Source organism: Panthera tigris, chromosome A1, assembly GCF_018350195.1.
Source record: "Panthera tigris isolate Pti1 chromosome A1, P.tigris_Pti1_mat1.1, whole genome shotgun sequence".
NCBI classification, from domain to species: domain Eukaryota; kingdom Metazoa; phylum Chordata; class Mammalia; order Carnivora; family Felidae; genus Panthera; species Panthera tigris.
The window spans coordinates 71,435,473-71,451,316 of record NC_056660.1 but is presented as its reverse complement, the minus strand read 5'-3'; the positions used below and the strand labels follow the sequence as shown (position 1 = coordinate 71,451,316).

The following is a 15,844-nucleotide window of genomic DNA, read 5'->3' as shown; positions in this document are numbered from 1 at the left end:
TTTAGTAAACTGAGGTGTGAACGTGCTTTTCCAGTAGCTCTGGTAATAAAAGCAGCCCATTCACAGGTGAATCGTCTCCATAATGTCAAGGTTTGCACTGTGGTTGGAACTGGCGACTCTCTCTGCCCTTTAGCTGAGCTCGCCAATCCTTCTGCCCTGCTGCCTTGGCTGCTGTGCCCTTTCTGGGGTCAAAACCTCACAGCATGTGGAGAACATGAGGGAACTACACACTCACATCAGCCTGAGCTTGGTTTCAGCTCAGGTCATGATCTCACAGTTTCGTGCATTCAAGCTCCGTATCGTGCTCTGTGCTGGCATCATGGAGCCTCTTTGGGATTCTCTCTCTCTCTCTCTCTCTTTCTCTCTCTCTTTCTCTCTCTCTTTCTCTCTCTCTGCCCCTGGCACACTCATGCTATCTCTGTCTCTCTCAAAATAAATAAATAAAGTTAAAAAAATAGAGAGTATTTCTCTGACAATGGGGCAACATCTGCCTCTGTCTTACCTGCCTCCTTTCTGCTAAGCATATACAGCAAGTTCCACAGTAAGCCTCCACAATTATCAGCTAACACATGTACAAAGTGAGGGAAGTGATACAAGTAATTACTATGTTTTCTTTGCCCTTTTTATTTCCATAAGTCTTCAGCTTCACTCAGTCATTCAGCAAACGTTTATGGAACACCTGTTGTTCCTCTGGCACCTGAAAATTCAACACTGAGCAAAATGTGAGCAGTGCCCTTTAGGGGCTTTTAGTCTTGTGGGGACAAACGTGTAAATGCAGGGGGGTAAAAATTGTTGCAGGAACCTGAGACAGGATCCCTTACAGGAGCAGGAAGCTTGAGCATTGTAGGAGGAAGGTGCTCCAGGCAGAGAGGGAAGCCTGTGGAAAAGCACAGGACACCGAAGATGCTTGACATAACTTCATGAGAAGCAGAGTAGAATGGTGATTATGACCAGTCATAGTCATAAGTGATGTCGGTTCCGATCCTCATCTCTAGAGATAATTCTTATTTTCAGTGTTTGTCATGAGGATTAAATAATAGATTATAATATGTTAAATGCCTAGCATGGCACTGGCATAGCTTATGTCACGTGCCTCTAACACCAGATAAAAAAGATTACCGATACTAAACCATACCATGAATTCAGACTAAGCAAATAGACTTACATTCATCAGTCAAGACAAAGGACTTTTACATAAACAAATTAACCTCCAATTCTAACAGTCTAGTTAAGCACAATATACTAATTATTGATTTATTTTCCTTATTGCTCATGAATATGATTTTTTTAGTCTGATTTTTTGTGATATTTCAGTTACTACCCTCATTGCCTACATAGTGTCTCAGATTCTCAAGAAGTAAATTAAATTGCTCTGTAAAGATTTACTCTTCACAAAGCCTTGTTGATTGCCAGACAGCGTTTTGTATTTTTCTGTGTGATTATAGAGTGTTTGATGATTTGTTCCAGTAACTACATACAGAGCAAGTTAACTGATCTATAATTTTCAGGATGAACATTTACTCACCAAAAAAAAAAGGGGGGGGGGTGCGGAAGAACAGCCTATTTTCATCTTTAGGGCTTTTACTCTTCTGAAAGGATTTTCTAAAATAATAGCTTAGCATCTCCGCGGTGCTATTCAAGACGCATCTCTAGGAGGACAGTGGGAGATTACATGGCATCACCACCTCACCAGGGGCCGGATAGCAGAGTTACAAACCATGTGGTCGGCGGGGAGGGAAGAAGCCACCAGACAGAATGTGAAAACTCTCTGGACTTCCGGACTTCTGTGTTTAGCTTACAAATGCATTAGTAGGTGATTGATTGTCCATTTATTCACAATAATGGAGAGGAAACAAAAAGATACAAAATATAAATGAAAACTTTTTCTTTCATTTTGATTGGCCTTTGTAGTATGTTTTCGTGCTGAGATCAAAGTACAGCTGAGTTTGAGTGCACATCTTTTCATTTCAGTTATTTCTTGAGGCCCTTTCTATGCACACAGTGAGCTGGGGTCCAGGTAAAAATCGCGTCCTGGCGTCAGCTAACACAAGAGGAGAAATTCCCGGTCAGTGATTCTTCTTGCAGAATATTTAGTGGTATAATCATTTTGGGTCTGGGATTATAAGTACTTCAAATTCCTTAGGTGTACATCCACTGAAGTACAAAAGTAAATGCATCTAGGATCAAGCATCATCTGTAGATAATACAGAAGGCTTTTAACCACAATTTTTTGGTGCTGTCTCCAAAGCAATGATCAGAGCTGACTTTGCAACTAAGCCTATCTGTGAAAGTTACATTTAACTTCCCTGTCTCAATGTTCTTCTCTTTTGAGTATAGTTTACTCTTAAGTTTTACTTTCCCGTTAAGTGTAATACCGATCCCAATGTGTTAACATTTGCTGCTGGGGCTGGTATATTTGGATCTAAAGTTCAAATACAATTGAATCATAATTGGAGAGCAAGCACTGCTCCCAGAGTTTAAAATCCCACTGCCTGGGATTTTAAATTCACAAACACCTGCATGATTAAAAGCATCTGGCATTTTCTCCCAGAATCATGAATCCACTCTTTTTTTTTTTTTTAATCTCTGCAGGTTTTTGGTTTTTGTCTTTCTGTCTATATGAGCTCTAAGCATGAAGTGATATGCTTAGGTATATATTATAGTGTATATTATGGTTTCCCACCAGTAGGTAGCGTACTTTGAGCATACCTGTTTTTGACGATACTGGTTCTCCCTCATCTTCTGAATCATCGGCATCATTACACTGGTCTAGCGATGTGTAAGTTGTTGGAGATTCGGCCACATCTCCAACGCCGCTCGACTGACTAAAGCATTGTCATGCAATCTAGTGCAAAAACAGTCAAACCAATTAAGTTTCCAATCATCCGGTTTCTAGTTTCACAAGATTTTCCTATCAAGTGAATTGGTGCATTTCAAAATAAATAGGCTTCCTTTGTAATTTTTACCTGATTCACATTTGTTATTTCAAGGATTCACTTCATAAGAAAAAAAATGTAGTACAGAAAAGAGTCATCTCTAATATTAAGCAATGTATTCATTCTGTAAATACATTTCAAGAACAAATTACAGGCAGTACTGGACAGTGGAGAGAAATGTAGTGGACAAAGAATCCACCATCCATGCCATATGGAGCCTATGATCCGGTGGAATTCACAGAAAGATAAAAAGGTGTTTCACACACAGAGCAGAAATCAATGGGTATGGGTGCCCTTGGCCCCAAAGGGTGACTGTGAAGGGTGTGTGTGTGTGTGTGTGTGTGTGTGTGTGTACATATTTATATATTTTTAAATTTTTATGTCTGGTGTTTTTTCAGGGTTCAGAATTTATAATGTTGAAATAACAAGATCAAAACTCTTGACCCATCATCTAAAACTCCCTTTTCACAAAATCCACATTCTAAGGCATATTTCAAAGCTTCATAACATGCTATTATAACAGTACTCACCTTTGCATACATTGTAATGTGACTATTTTAATTTTGCTGCTGCCTACACTAATCACCTTTTTAAATTCTTTCTTTCCAAGCATAATGTCAATTTTATAAAAAGTTGATTTTATAGAAACATCCTGCCATACACATGATCTGTCCTATGCGCCATGATATTAGTTTTCAGTTCACAGGTGCATGAAAAATTAAAATACGGCTGAATGATGTACCTACCACCTTCAACCTATGTAATTTTAAGTAATTGCTTATTTCCAATTATGACATTTTATGTGGGAGACTTATTCAATAAAGCAGCTAATTACAATAATTACACTACACCTTTCCAGCAGAAATGACATTCATCAAGCCCTGTTCATTGGGCCATGGTTTTGTGCTTTATGGTCATATGTTTTTATAAATGCATTTCCATTTATTGTCAGCCTGTTAATATTTGAAAAATGAAAAAAGGAAAAACATGACTCTCAAACTTTTTCTCAGTTACAAACAGAAATACGTTGTTAACAACTCCAAATCAGAAAAAGTGAGCTGAATACTTAGAATAGCTATGGTTTTCTGTCTCAAGTAAATACTAATGGCTTCATTTTGAAGGAGGTTACCAGAGAATACAGGTGTTCAGACTAAGCACAGCAGCATTCCAAAGGAAGCTACTATTCCCTGATAGTCTAGGGTTACTCCCTGGTGGTTGAATAAATGAATTAATATTCTACTTAATTGAAAGTTGTGATGGATCCCAGATTTCAGCAATCAGTAAATGTAAAATATAAATACTCTTATCATACTGGTATTAATAGGTGAGAAAAGTTATTGATCTCCTTTTGTGCTTCAGGGTCATTATTCTGAAAATCAGGTATGCATATACGTACGGAACAAAGGAAAAACGTGCTAGTTTAGATCTTGCATAAGATTTGGGATAAGAGCAAGTTATATGTATAAACCAAACCTTTCATGTCAAATAAACAGCATTGTATTACAGTATAGTTTGGAAAATCCTTTTTTTATACTGTTAAGCCTTGTGACATTTTAGATACACATGTTTAGTGATGAGATTTGAACATTGAGCTATATAATCTAGACTTAATTATAATATTTTAATTTATAATTTGAGTGACCTAAACAACATAATTTCTATGATTGTCAGATTTCTCACCTGTGAAAAAGAGATAATAACACATACCTATGAGTATTAATTTGAAAATTAAATTACAAATATTTGTAAGATACCTTAGCACACGATCAAAGAGCCAAGAAAATTAATAAGGATTTAGGATATTTGAAATACACAGTTGACTAGCTTCCTGTAGTGGGCATTTATACAATTCTTCATTTAGCGACTTGAGAACATTCTTTTTTTTTTTTAATTTTCTATTTATTTTTTTGGAGAGAGAGAGAGAGAGCATGAGTGGGGGATGGCAGAAGAGAGGGAGACACAGAATCAAAAGCAGGCTCCAGACTCTGAGCTGTCCACACAGAGCCCGACATGGGGCTCGAAGTCACCAGCTCAGATCATGACCTGAGCAGAAGTTGGACACTTAACTGACTGAGCCACCCAGGCGCTCCAAGAGCACATATTTTGATTGAGGCACACCTAAATGATTTACAAAACATGACCACTTACATACCAGAAAGGAATTCTAAACATGAACCAAATCACTATGCTAGAGAAGACATTATTTAACAGAAGTGTAATAAGATTAGAAACTAAATAACAACCAGAAAACACCAACATTTTTCAAAATTTAAAAATCACTTTTAAATAATTTAGACAGCATAGAAGAAACCACATGGAAATAAAAAGTTTCTAGAACTGAAAACTAATAAACACTGTGTAGATTGAACCTATGAGAAGCAACCAAAGGCATTTTTAGAGGGAAAGTTATACCCTTGAGTGCATATTTAGAAAATAATAGAGGCTGGCACTAATCATCCAAATATTTAACTCAAGAATTTATTAAAATACCAACCAAGAAAACATTAAGACAGTGGGAGGGGAAAATAAGTATATTTTAATCAAATAGGGGGAAAAGAAGCAATAAGTAATATTAGTAAAACTAACATTTTGTTCTTTGAAAAGACAAATAAAAATGATAAATCTGCATTAAAATTCAACAAAAAATATGTAAGGAGTCTTCCGGCATAATGATAGAAGCATTGGCATAGTTTTCTTAATCTCCTTGAATTAAGTAAATAGAATACCTAGATAACATGAAAGTAAATAGAATACCTAGATAACAACCATAGACAATATTTACAACAAAATTAGGTAATCCACAAACCACAAGTCAAAGCAGCTGTAGACAAAACAATAGCCACATGGTTTGCAAGGTGACTTGGTCTGTTTGGAATGCTACAACACATACCACAGACTGGGTGACTTCAACAACAAGCGTTTATCCCTCAGAGCTCTGGAGGCTGGAAAGCCTAAGATCGAGGCGTCAGCAGATTTGGTGTCTGGTTCTTCTTCCTGGTTCACAGATGACTGCCTTCTGGCTGCATGTTCATATGACAGAAAGAGGGAGGGCTCTGGTCTCTTCCTCTTCTTATGAGGGCACAAATGCCATCATGGGGCGCTATCCTCATGACCTCCTCTAAACATAGGTACTTCTCAGAGACCCCTTCTCCTCATGTCTTCACACTGGGGGGCTAGAGCTTCAACACATGAATTTGGGGTATAACACATAGTATTGGTGCTGTTGGGGAGGAAGCCAAGTTAGTTACAGGGCATGTAATGTCTTTGAGACTGGACCACACCTGCCTAGCTCCACACAAAGAAAAACATCCAGGAGTGGAAACAAACTTGACAGGCCAGTGACAAGAGTGATGAGGGGAAAAGTAGATCCAGATAAAATTGGTGGTGTCTGCTCCCTATAACAAAGCCAAGAAATCTCAGAAAGAAGGCTGCCATATGGTTCACTATGTTAAAACCACAGAAGAAGACACTCTGAAGCTAGAAGGAAATACTAAGGTGTTCAGGAAAACTGTGTGTAAGCATGAGCAATGGAAATTTATCACAGCCAAATTCCCTACAAGAATTGTAAGAGACAAAGAATAAGGAACAGAATACTGTCCCAATAGAGTGAAACTTACCCTAAAGACCTACCTACCAATGGCTCAAACTGTAGCATTATATGGGAAAATGAGTTAAAAGACATATGGGGATGGAACTGGAGGGTATTATGCTAAGCGAGATAAGTCAATCAGAGAAAGACAGATATCATATGACTTCGCTCATATGTGGAATTTAAGATACAGAACAGATGAACAAAAGGGAAGGGAAGCAAAAATAATATAAAAGCAGGGAGGGGGACAAAACATGAAAGACTGTTCAATACAGAGAGCTAACTTAGGGTTGTTGGAAGGGCTGTTGGGGGGATGGGCTAAATGGGTAAGGGGCATTAGGGAGGACACTTGTTGGATGAGCACTAGGCGTTATACATAGGGGATGAATCACCGGAATATACTCCTGAAATCATTATTGCACTATATGCTAACTAACTTGGGTGTAAATTATAAATAAATAAATAAATAAATAAAATTTAAAAAGACATACAGATTACATAAGACTAGAATAGCAACAAAAGTAAGAAATTCATACATAAGGTGCTAGAATTCAGGAAAGAAGTACAGTTGACTCTTCAACAATATGAATTTGAGCTGTGCACATCCACTTACGTGCAGATTTTTTGATAAATGCAGCACAGTACTATCTGTAAATGTATTTTCCTTATGCTTTTAATAACATTTTCTTTTGTCTAGCTAGCTTTATTGTAATAATACAGTATATAATACATATGGCATACAAAATAATGTGTTAGTTGACTGTGTTATTGGTAAGGTGTCCAGTCAACAGTAGGCTGTTAGCAGTTAAGTTTGGGGGGGGGGGGCAGTCAAAGGCTATGTGTGTGTTTTCAACTGAATGGAGTGTCAGTGCCCCTAACCCCTGCATTGATCAAGGGTCAACTATATTAGTAAAAGCAATGAAGACTAAACTAGGCAGAACATAAAGTGATTACATACATCAGATGATGCCTTTAGAAAGCTAGGAAGTAAAAAAGAGGAAATTTGAAGACATCAAAAAGAAATGAAGAAAGAAATGAAAATGATTTGAAAGAAACTGACAAATCAAAGAATTTCAGTGAAGGTCCCAGATCTGTATTATAAAGATCCTGAAAGAAGAAAACAAAAGCCATAGCACAGAACAGCATTAAACTTTTCTGAAATGTAAAAAGATTTGAAGCTATATATTGGAACTGAAAACATCAATAACAAATGACCAAAAATAAGACATATAGCAGACAAATTACAGGACTTAAAAAATTATATATACATATATATTTAATATATTATTTTATTATAATTAATTATTACATTATATATTTTTATGTATTATATATTTTATATCATTATATTATAATTAGTATTATAATTATAATATAATAATATAATGTAATAACTTAAAATTATATATACATATATATGTTTAACATATGTCTTTAATGTATCACTCTTAACTGTAGAGAACTAAGGGGTACTGGAGAGGAGGTGGTTGGGGGATGGGCATTAAAGGAGGGTGTAATAAGCACTGGGTGTTATATGTAAGTGATGGATCATTAAATTCTACTTCTGAAACCAATATTCCACTACATGTTAACTAACTGGAACTTAAAAACTTAAAACCAATAATAATAATAATATAATAATAAAAGAAAACAAAAATAGGTATCAGCTCAAAATGAACGAGTGACTTATAAAGGGAAGAACATTTGATTACCATCAGACTTTTTGGCAGGAATGCTTTATGTCAGAAGAAATTAGAATCACATATATAGGATACCCAGAAAAAGAATATGTCATCCAGCTTTCTTATGTCTAGGAAAACCGCCTCTCAAGTTTAAAGGAGAAAAGAAAACAACTACTATTAAGATGTAAGAATGTAAGTAATGTTGTTCCTATGAGTCTTTCCTGAGGAAATTACTAAAAAACATGCTTCAAACAACCAAAATGAATTCCAAAAATGACTCTAAGACATTAACATAAGAACAGGTGGCAAACATTCTTAAACTATGTATGACTAACTAGGACCACATGAGGATTAAAATAAAAAGAAAAATATGCAATATCTATTTGCTCTGCTAATATGAGTATAGTACAAGTGTACAAATGAGAGGAAAATGGGAAGAATGTATGCATTTTTTAAATATCCATTAGTTGTATTGTGTTAGAATAGGTATTGTAATGCTAAGACTAGTGCCTATGAAATGTGAAATAAAAATAATGAGTAATTGGCAGATAGTCTAATGTCTGTTATCTCTGTATATTTGATAATCAAGAGTTTTGATGTGGGATGGGAGGATACAGAAACAGAAGAGATACAGATGTCATATGGAAGAGATTAGGTAAAAGTGCAGAGTCCTGAATTTAAATAGAAAATATGAGAATAAAATCAGGCAAAGCCCTCGAAACAGTGACCCACTCAGTAGCGAAGAGTATCACTAAATTGTGTTCTTGAAACCCATTTCTCAATAAATAAACGAAGGCTTTTTGGAGAAAAATGGTAATTTGGAATAGGAAGCATATACAAGATGAGCTAGGGATATCTGGCCATACTAATAACAAGGAAGCTTAAACAAAGGCTACTAAAGTCAGGCCAAAAGAACCCATGAGCCATTTTGAAAAATCTCCCAATGCTCTTTGACTTCACATGAGGATAATGATTGTAATGGATTGAAACCAAATATATTTAAGTCCTTAAGTCAATAATGACATTTTTATTTATTTTTTAAAAAAAATTTTAATGTTTATTTATTATTGAAAGTCAGAGAGAGTCAGAGCTTGAGCAGGGGAGGGGCAGAGGGAAAGGGAGACACAGAATCTGAGGCAGGCTCCAGGCTCTGAGCTGTCAGCACAGAGCCCGATGCGGGGCTCCAACTCAAAAACTGCGAGATCATGACCTGAGCCGAAGTTGGACGCTTAACCGATGGAGCCACCCAGGTGCCCCAATAATGACATTTTGAAACTACTAATTGGTCACCTTCAGAGGATGATAGAAAACCAATTAATTACATAAAAAATGAATAAGTAAAGGTAAAGAATCAACATTTACTTTGCCTTTTCCATATGAACTGTACTAATGAGTAACCAAATAGTGCATGAGAGGAAGTACTTCATTATAAAGGTGTTCCAACTAATAAATGAGAAAGAAGTGTCAATTTTAGAAACTGAATGAATCAACGATCTAAGCAATAGACATCAATACTACTAACATCACAAAAAGAGGAACAATCATTGTGTGCCTTCTGATGAAAAGCTACACCACCACCTGTGGTCTTGCCAAAACCATCAAGTATGAGCCAGATGAGACTCTGGGTCCAACTACCAATTTGCAAGAGGCATAGAAGACAGAGGAGCACGTGAACTATGGCATGAATGTGCACTTGGGAAAATCCACACTCCTGGAAGCTCTAGGTGACATGCCCCCGGTCCTTCAACTATGGTTGGGGGAGGGGGGCGGCAGGCAGGAGGTGTACCCGTAGATTAAAAGATGTTAAAGAAATTGCCAGAAAATCAGCGAGATCCATCCATTGCTGTGTCCTTCAGCTCCGAATTATTCAACCACGAATAACTGCAAATTTGAACCTCCTGAATTTCACGTTAAAGTGCATAGTTCTGAAAATACCTTTTAAATTAAAATTTTAAGACAAAAAAAATCTCTGTGCTGCTTGAACATTTAATTTTTGTTAAGTTTATTTATTTTGAGAGAAAGAAAGAGTGCATGCACAAGAGGGGCAGAAAAAGAGAGGGAGAGAGAGAGAATCCCAAGCAGGCTCCACACCATCAGTGCAGTGCAGAGCCCAATGTGGGGCTCGAACTCACAAACCCTAAGACCATGACCTGAGCCAAAATCAAGAGTTGGATACTCAACTGACTGAGCCACCCAGGTGTCTCTTGTTTGAATGTTTAAATGTTAAATGAATTTTGATAATTCAGTCAGAGAATGTTTGTCTTCTGGAGTTGGATGTACTAGATTTACAAACAAAAGAAAACCACCAAAAAGGGCTTTTTCAACTAATCTTTTATTTTCTTCAGTGCAGACTCCGTGTAATGTCATCCATACCCTTCCCTTTAAGTCCTACATGTCTGATGTGTTTACATCCAGAAGAAACATTTACTGGCACCTGCCTTACCTGTAATTTAAACTTCAGGTCTAAAATTACTTATCCTGAAATTGATTTCTGTATTCCTTATTTTGATCATTTCAGGTGACTGTCAGTATCTTTTGGAGCCAGAAGAGGGCACTGCAGAGCAGCATAGCTCTGAGTACTTGGGACTAGCAGACAGTGTCCTTTGCAGAAAAAAAAAAATGTGCAAAGCTCTACTACAGAAATAACCAAAAGGGGAGGGGTACTAGATAATCACTATAGGCTTTCTTTATTTACTAGAAAAAAAGAACCGTTAAAATATATAACTAAATACATATCTGGGCTATCATATATGTTTAGATATAGATAGATGACAGATAGATGTAGATGCCAATGTTTCTTCTTTTAAAACATCCTGAAGCTAGAGGTAGCTGGCTGGCTGGCTGGCTGGCTCAGTGGGTGCAGCTTGGGACTCTTGATCTCGGGGTCATGAGTTTGAGCCCTATGTTGGGCATAGAGCTTACTTAAAAAATCAGCCAATCGATCAATCAGTAGATCCTGAGGCTGAATCTGAAGTTCTTCTATTAGAGTATTTATTCTTTTGCTACCTCTGCTGTTGAAGAATCAGTTCTCAGGAAGTTCCTCGTACAGATTAATAGTGTATTTTACTTTAACTAGTTCGGGTTTAGGACAAAGGAGATCCAGCAGCCCTTTAGCAATCTTAGAGGGCACAGAAATAATTTTGGAATCAATATAATAAATATTATCCCCAGTTTCTGCAAAGGTTTTTTTCTAACATGAAGAACTCTGTGTTAAGTGTCAGCTGCTCAATTACAGGGCAGTAGGTAGGTGACTGAATTCAGACCATCACCTTCACTAAGGGAAAGATGACTAAGGCATGTCAGTGTCCTTCAGAGATGAAATAAGGGGAGTGGGGTCCAGACCTCTCCCCAAACCTGCAGTCTCGGGGCCTCCGTACCCCGGGCCTTTCCCATGACAATGTGTGTGCTTAGGAACCAAAGGACAAAAGCACCACCATGATGAGACCCTTCTGTCTCTGCAAATGACTTTAAATAACATTCCTTGGGAGATAAGACTGTCAGCTCTAGGAGGTTAAATCCATGCCCAAAGTCACCTCACAAGGGGAGGGGAGGAGATTTAAGAAAGTTTTAGGATCCATCATGGTAAACAGCCTTCCGTGCACTACCCTAAAAATGTAACTTCTGAAAAAAATGGCATCCACGCTTATTTCCTTGTGTGTACATTAACTTATTCTTCCATGAGTTCTGATGAGTAAAAAAATCAATTCAGTTTTTCATTATTGAAAATATATGAGTGCTCCATCTTTCTTCATATGAGGGAAATTGCCAATGTGTTCAATGATCTTTCCCTTTATTGCAGATCTGCTGTGAAATACAAAAATTATATTGCTGGATATGGTGTTATCTAGGTTGTCAGGTGTGGCTGAAAAGACCAGTTTGTGCCTGTCACTTCCTCTCCAGCTGTGGCCATATGGACATGTCGGTCGACAGTACAGTATTTGTTTATAGGCTTGTTTGTTGTAGAATGGAGCTCTGTGACTTTGTACCTGAAGTCACTATGTTGTTTAAAAGAAATTAGACAGTCTGTTTTTACTGGATACAGAGTTGTTCTGTCTCCTGCTCATTTTTTTTCCTCCCTCAAATCTGTTGGAAACACAGTATGCCTTACAGTGTTTCTTCCACCAAGCTCAGCACGTAAGCATATCATCTGCGCTGGATCTCTTTGCCCCACGCATGCATTTCCAACTGCAGTCCTTTGCTCACAGCCTCCTTTGCTATGAAAATCTGAACCATCCTTCAAGGCCTAGTGCAGTGTCCACTTCTTCAGTGACATCTTTGCTATTTCAGATACAGCTATTTGTGCCCACCCGAATCGTGCAGCCTGCTCATCTTTTCTGCTGGACACAGCAGCCAGCACCTTACTGTCTACTTTTTACTGGTAACCTCATGCATAATAGCCTTGCCTTTGTAACTAGGCTTTTCGATTCAGGTAAACAATTCTGATTTGTGGGTAAGCTGTATCTCTAATAGTCACTAATATCATACTAAGTGCTTAGAAAATCTAACCTGATCTACTGATCAAGATGAGTAGGTCGTGGGGCACCTGGGTGGCTCAGTCAGTTGGTTGTCCGACTTCAGTTCAGATCATGATCTCACAGTTGGTGGGTTTGAGCCCCGTGTCGGGTTCTGCACTGACAGCTCAGAGCCTGGAGCCTGCTTTGGATTCTGTGTCTCCCTCTCTCTCTGCCCCTCCCCCACTCGCACTCTGTCTCTCTCTGTCTCTTGAAAATAAATAAATGTTTAAAAAGATGAAAAAAACAAAAAAGATGAGCAGGACGTTGTCCAAGTGTTATCTCTGGTCTGACTATTGGAGTTACCCTTCCTAGTTATTTGTTATTATGAATCTGCCTAGGTTGGCATGCTTCCCTGTTCTTTCTCTGCCCTCTGATTGCCCACTTGAGTGTCCTGCGCACCTGTCACCCCTCTGACTTCTGCAACTATCAGGCAGGACAGAGCTGAGTTTGAGGAATCTTCTGGTTTATAGGCAGCCTCCAGGATTTTGTTTATCTTAGTGCTTTTCCCTGGAATAATTTCATCATTGCCAACTAGGAAGCAACCTTGAAAGCTCATCTCATTTGTCTCCATGTCAGTGGGCAAAGCAACTCCTGAACTCATCGTTCAGATTAGTACCAAGTCACAGGCTAAGACCCTGAAACAGGGGATGCCTGGGTGGCTCAGTCAGTTAACCATATGACTTTGGTTCAGGTCCTGATCTCACAGTTCATGGGTTCGAGCCCCATGTCAGACTCTGTGCTGACAGCTTGGAGCCTGAAACCTGCTTTGGATTCTGTGTCTCCCTCTCTCTCTCTGCCCCTCCCCTGTTTACACTCTGTGCATGTGTGCATGTGTGTGTGTGTGTGTGTGTGTGTGTGTGTATGTGTGTGTCAAAAATAAATAAATATTAAAAAAATAAAAGAACCTGAAACAGGTGTAAAGTGGATTAGAGAACAGTTTGCTGGACGATAGCAAGAAGCAGTCCAATATTTGTCTCAATGCTACATTCTCTGGATACTGAAAAGCCTATTCAGATGTAAGACATTATTACTAATGAGCACAGCCAATGTATCACCACCATAGTTGTGACGTGTGGCTCCACAAGCTTGTTTGCATTTCTGCCCAAATAAAAGTAAAAAAAGAAGGTAAAATTAAAGAATAGAATCACTCATATAATGATGCGTCAGTAAAAAAAAAAATTATGTTTGATGTTTTAATACTGTTCTCTATATAATGTATGTAATGATTTGTCAATATATTATCCCTTCACATTCCAAAACTAATAACCCACACTTACAATTTTTCAGCTTCGCAAGTCTGTCTTCAGCATCAGGGCAAGGAATCTTCTAGAAAAAGAGACTGCAGTCACTAAAATCTTAAGGTAACACCATTAAACACTGATACATATTTAACCCTAGTGGGATTATATCCAGCAAAAAAAACTCTTTTCTCTTTAATGAACTAATTTTCTGAGTATCAATATACACTTTCTGCTAGAAAGTAGGTCTGGGTAACTATGTAGTTACAAATAATGTCAAATACATCATTTATATCTTTCCTGGAAAAATAATATTTTATTAGCTCAGTCATGCATTTTTCTTTTCATGCCCATACACATAAATCGTTAAGTATAAACATTTACAAAAAGATGACTATAACTTACTTTTATTCTTCCATGTTTTATTTCTTTTGTGATATATAAGGGACAAATCACAATCTAAGGGGGAAATGGTAAGCTTTTGAGAAGTAATTATGATTTATTAACCTATTAAGAGTAAATGTATTTAAAACCTATAAGAATCAAAAGCATATCCATTTTAAAATGCTTATGAAAATGTGTAATTTCAACAGTGGTTTCTTAAACCTGCCTTGATGAAGTACCATAAAGGAAAATCAGGCTAGCTACTTAAGAGTATTTTGCAAGACTGTGTCATAACGTGAAAGAGCATGATCTTTATAACAATGCACGAGCATTCGGAATGCTATTTATGGTGCACATATTACACAGATGCATGTAACAATACAACTAAATACTGGAGGCTAGAAGGAGAATGGCTGACAAGGTGAATGGATGAATTTATACTGGGAAGACCCTTCCCAACTTATGCTGAGAGGAAGGAGTTAGACTGTCTTCTAGTCTACCTTGGTTCTAGGAATGGTCATTAAAGAGTTTTTGCCAGAGTGTATATCACAACTTGGATGACTGTAATGAGGAAATAAGGCTAATATATATGGTTTGAGACACTATTTTGAGTTTATAACAGTACTTGAAATTTGTGTGCCAAAAACAATCCTAGTAACTAGTCAAGACAGTATTCTGGTATTCAGTCTTTTATCTGCTGACAGTTCGCGCAGATATGAGTATGTGCTGCAGTGCCTTTTATGAGAGGAGAACAATCATTTCTGGGCTTATTATGTATTATCACCACAAAATATGATGAGATGATCATAAAAGGTCTGGTTAAATAGAGAAAGGAAAGCTTTCTCAGCAAATCTCTAACAACCTGCGTCCCAATTTCAGTTTGAGTCCAATTGGCTCAATCCTGGCATTGCCACCAGATAACGTCATGGGGGGCCGGCCTTGAATGCTGCATGGTACTCCAGGGTCTTTATCAAGCTGTAACTACTATACTAGACGAGTTCCTGGCAGGATCAATCCCTAGCGTCTTGAAGATGCTCCTCTGTTCACACAAGACAGACCATGCCGTGCACTGACGGGGAAGAGAATTCAGCCTCCAATCCAAAGGACCCACGAGGGGATTGTAATACTCTGAGCCTGTATTCAGAGTCTACTTACCAAATTAGGAACCAAAATGACATTACTCACCTACCCAGAGTAACTACCTTCCTGAATGTACCCTGGGGCTCCCAGAGACTTCAGAGCACAGGCAGACAGGCATCCCTGGAAGAAGTCACTTCCAGAGCCTCACCTCTCTGTGAATTTTCTTAAATTTGGTCTTCCAGTTTTTCTTTTCCACTACCTTTTCCTTATTCACCTGCTCCCAGTTTACAAAAAAAAAAAACAAAAAAAAAAAAACACCACACACACACACACACACAAAACACAGTGAGACTGTAATTCATGCACAAGGAAGGTGAAGCTATGGTGCGTATTGATCTGGGTTGCCAGACACAGTGACTGT

At 37.9% G+C, this 15,844-nt stretch overlaps 1 protein-coding gene across 1 annotated transcript in view; it reads left to right on the top strand.

Moving 5' to 3' along the window:
* Window positions 1-15,844, top strand: part of NALCN (sodium leak channel, non-selective) — a 316,988-nt gene that overhangs the window by 234,742 nt on the left and 66,402 nt on the right. The window contains 1 exon segment of the mRNA XM_042979769.1: window positions 14,009-14,082. Coding sequence (XP_042835703.1) covers window positions 14,009-14,082 — 74 coding nt within the window.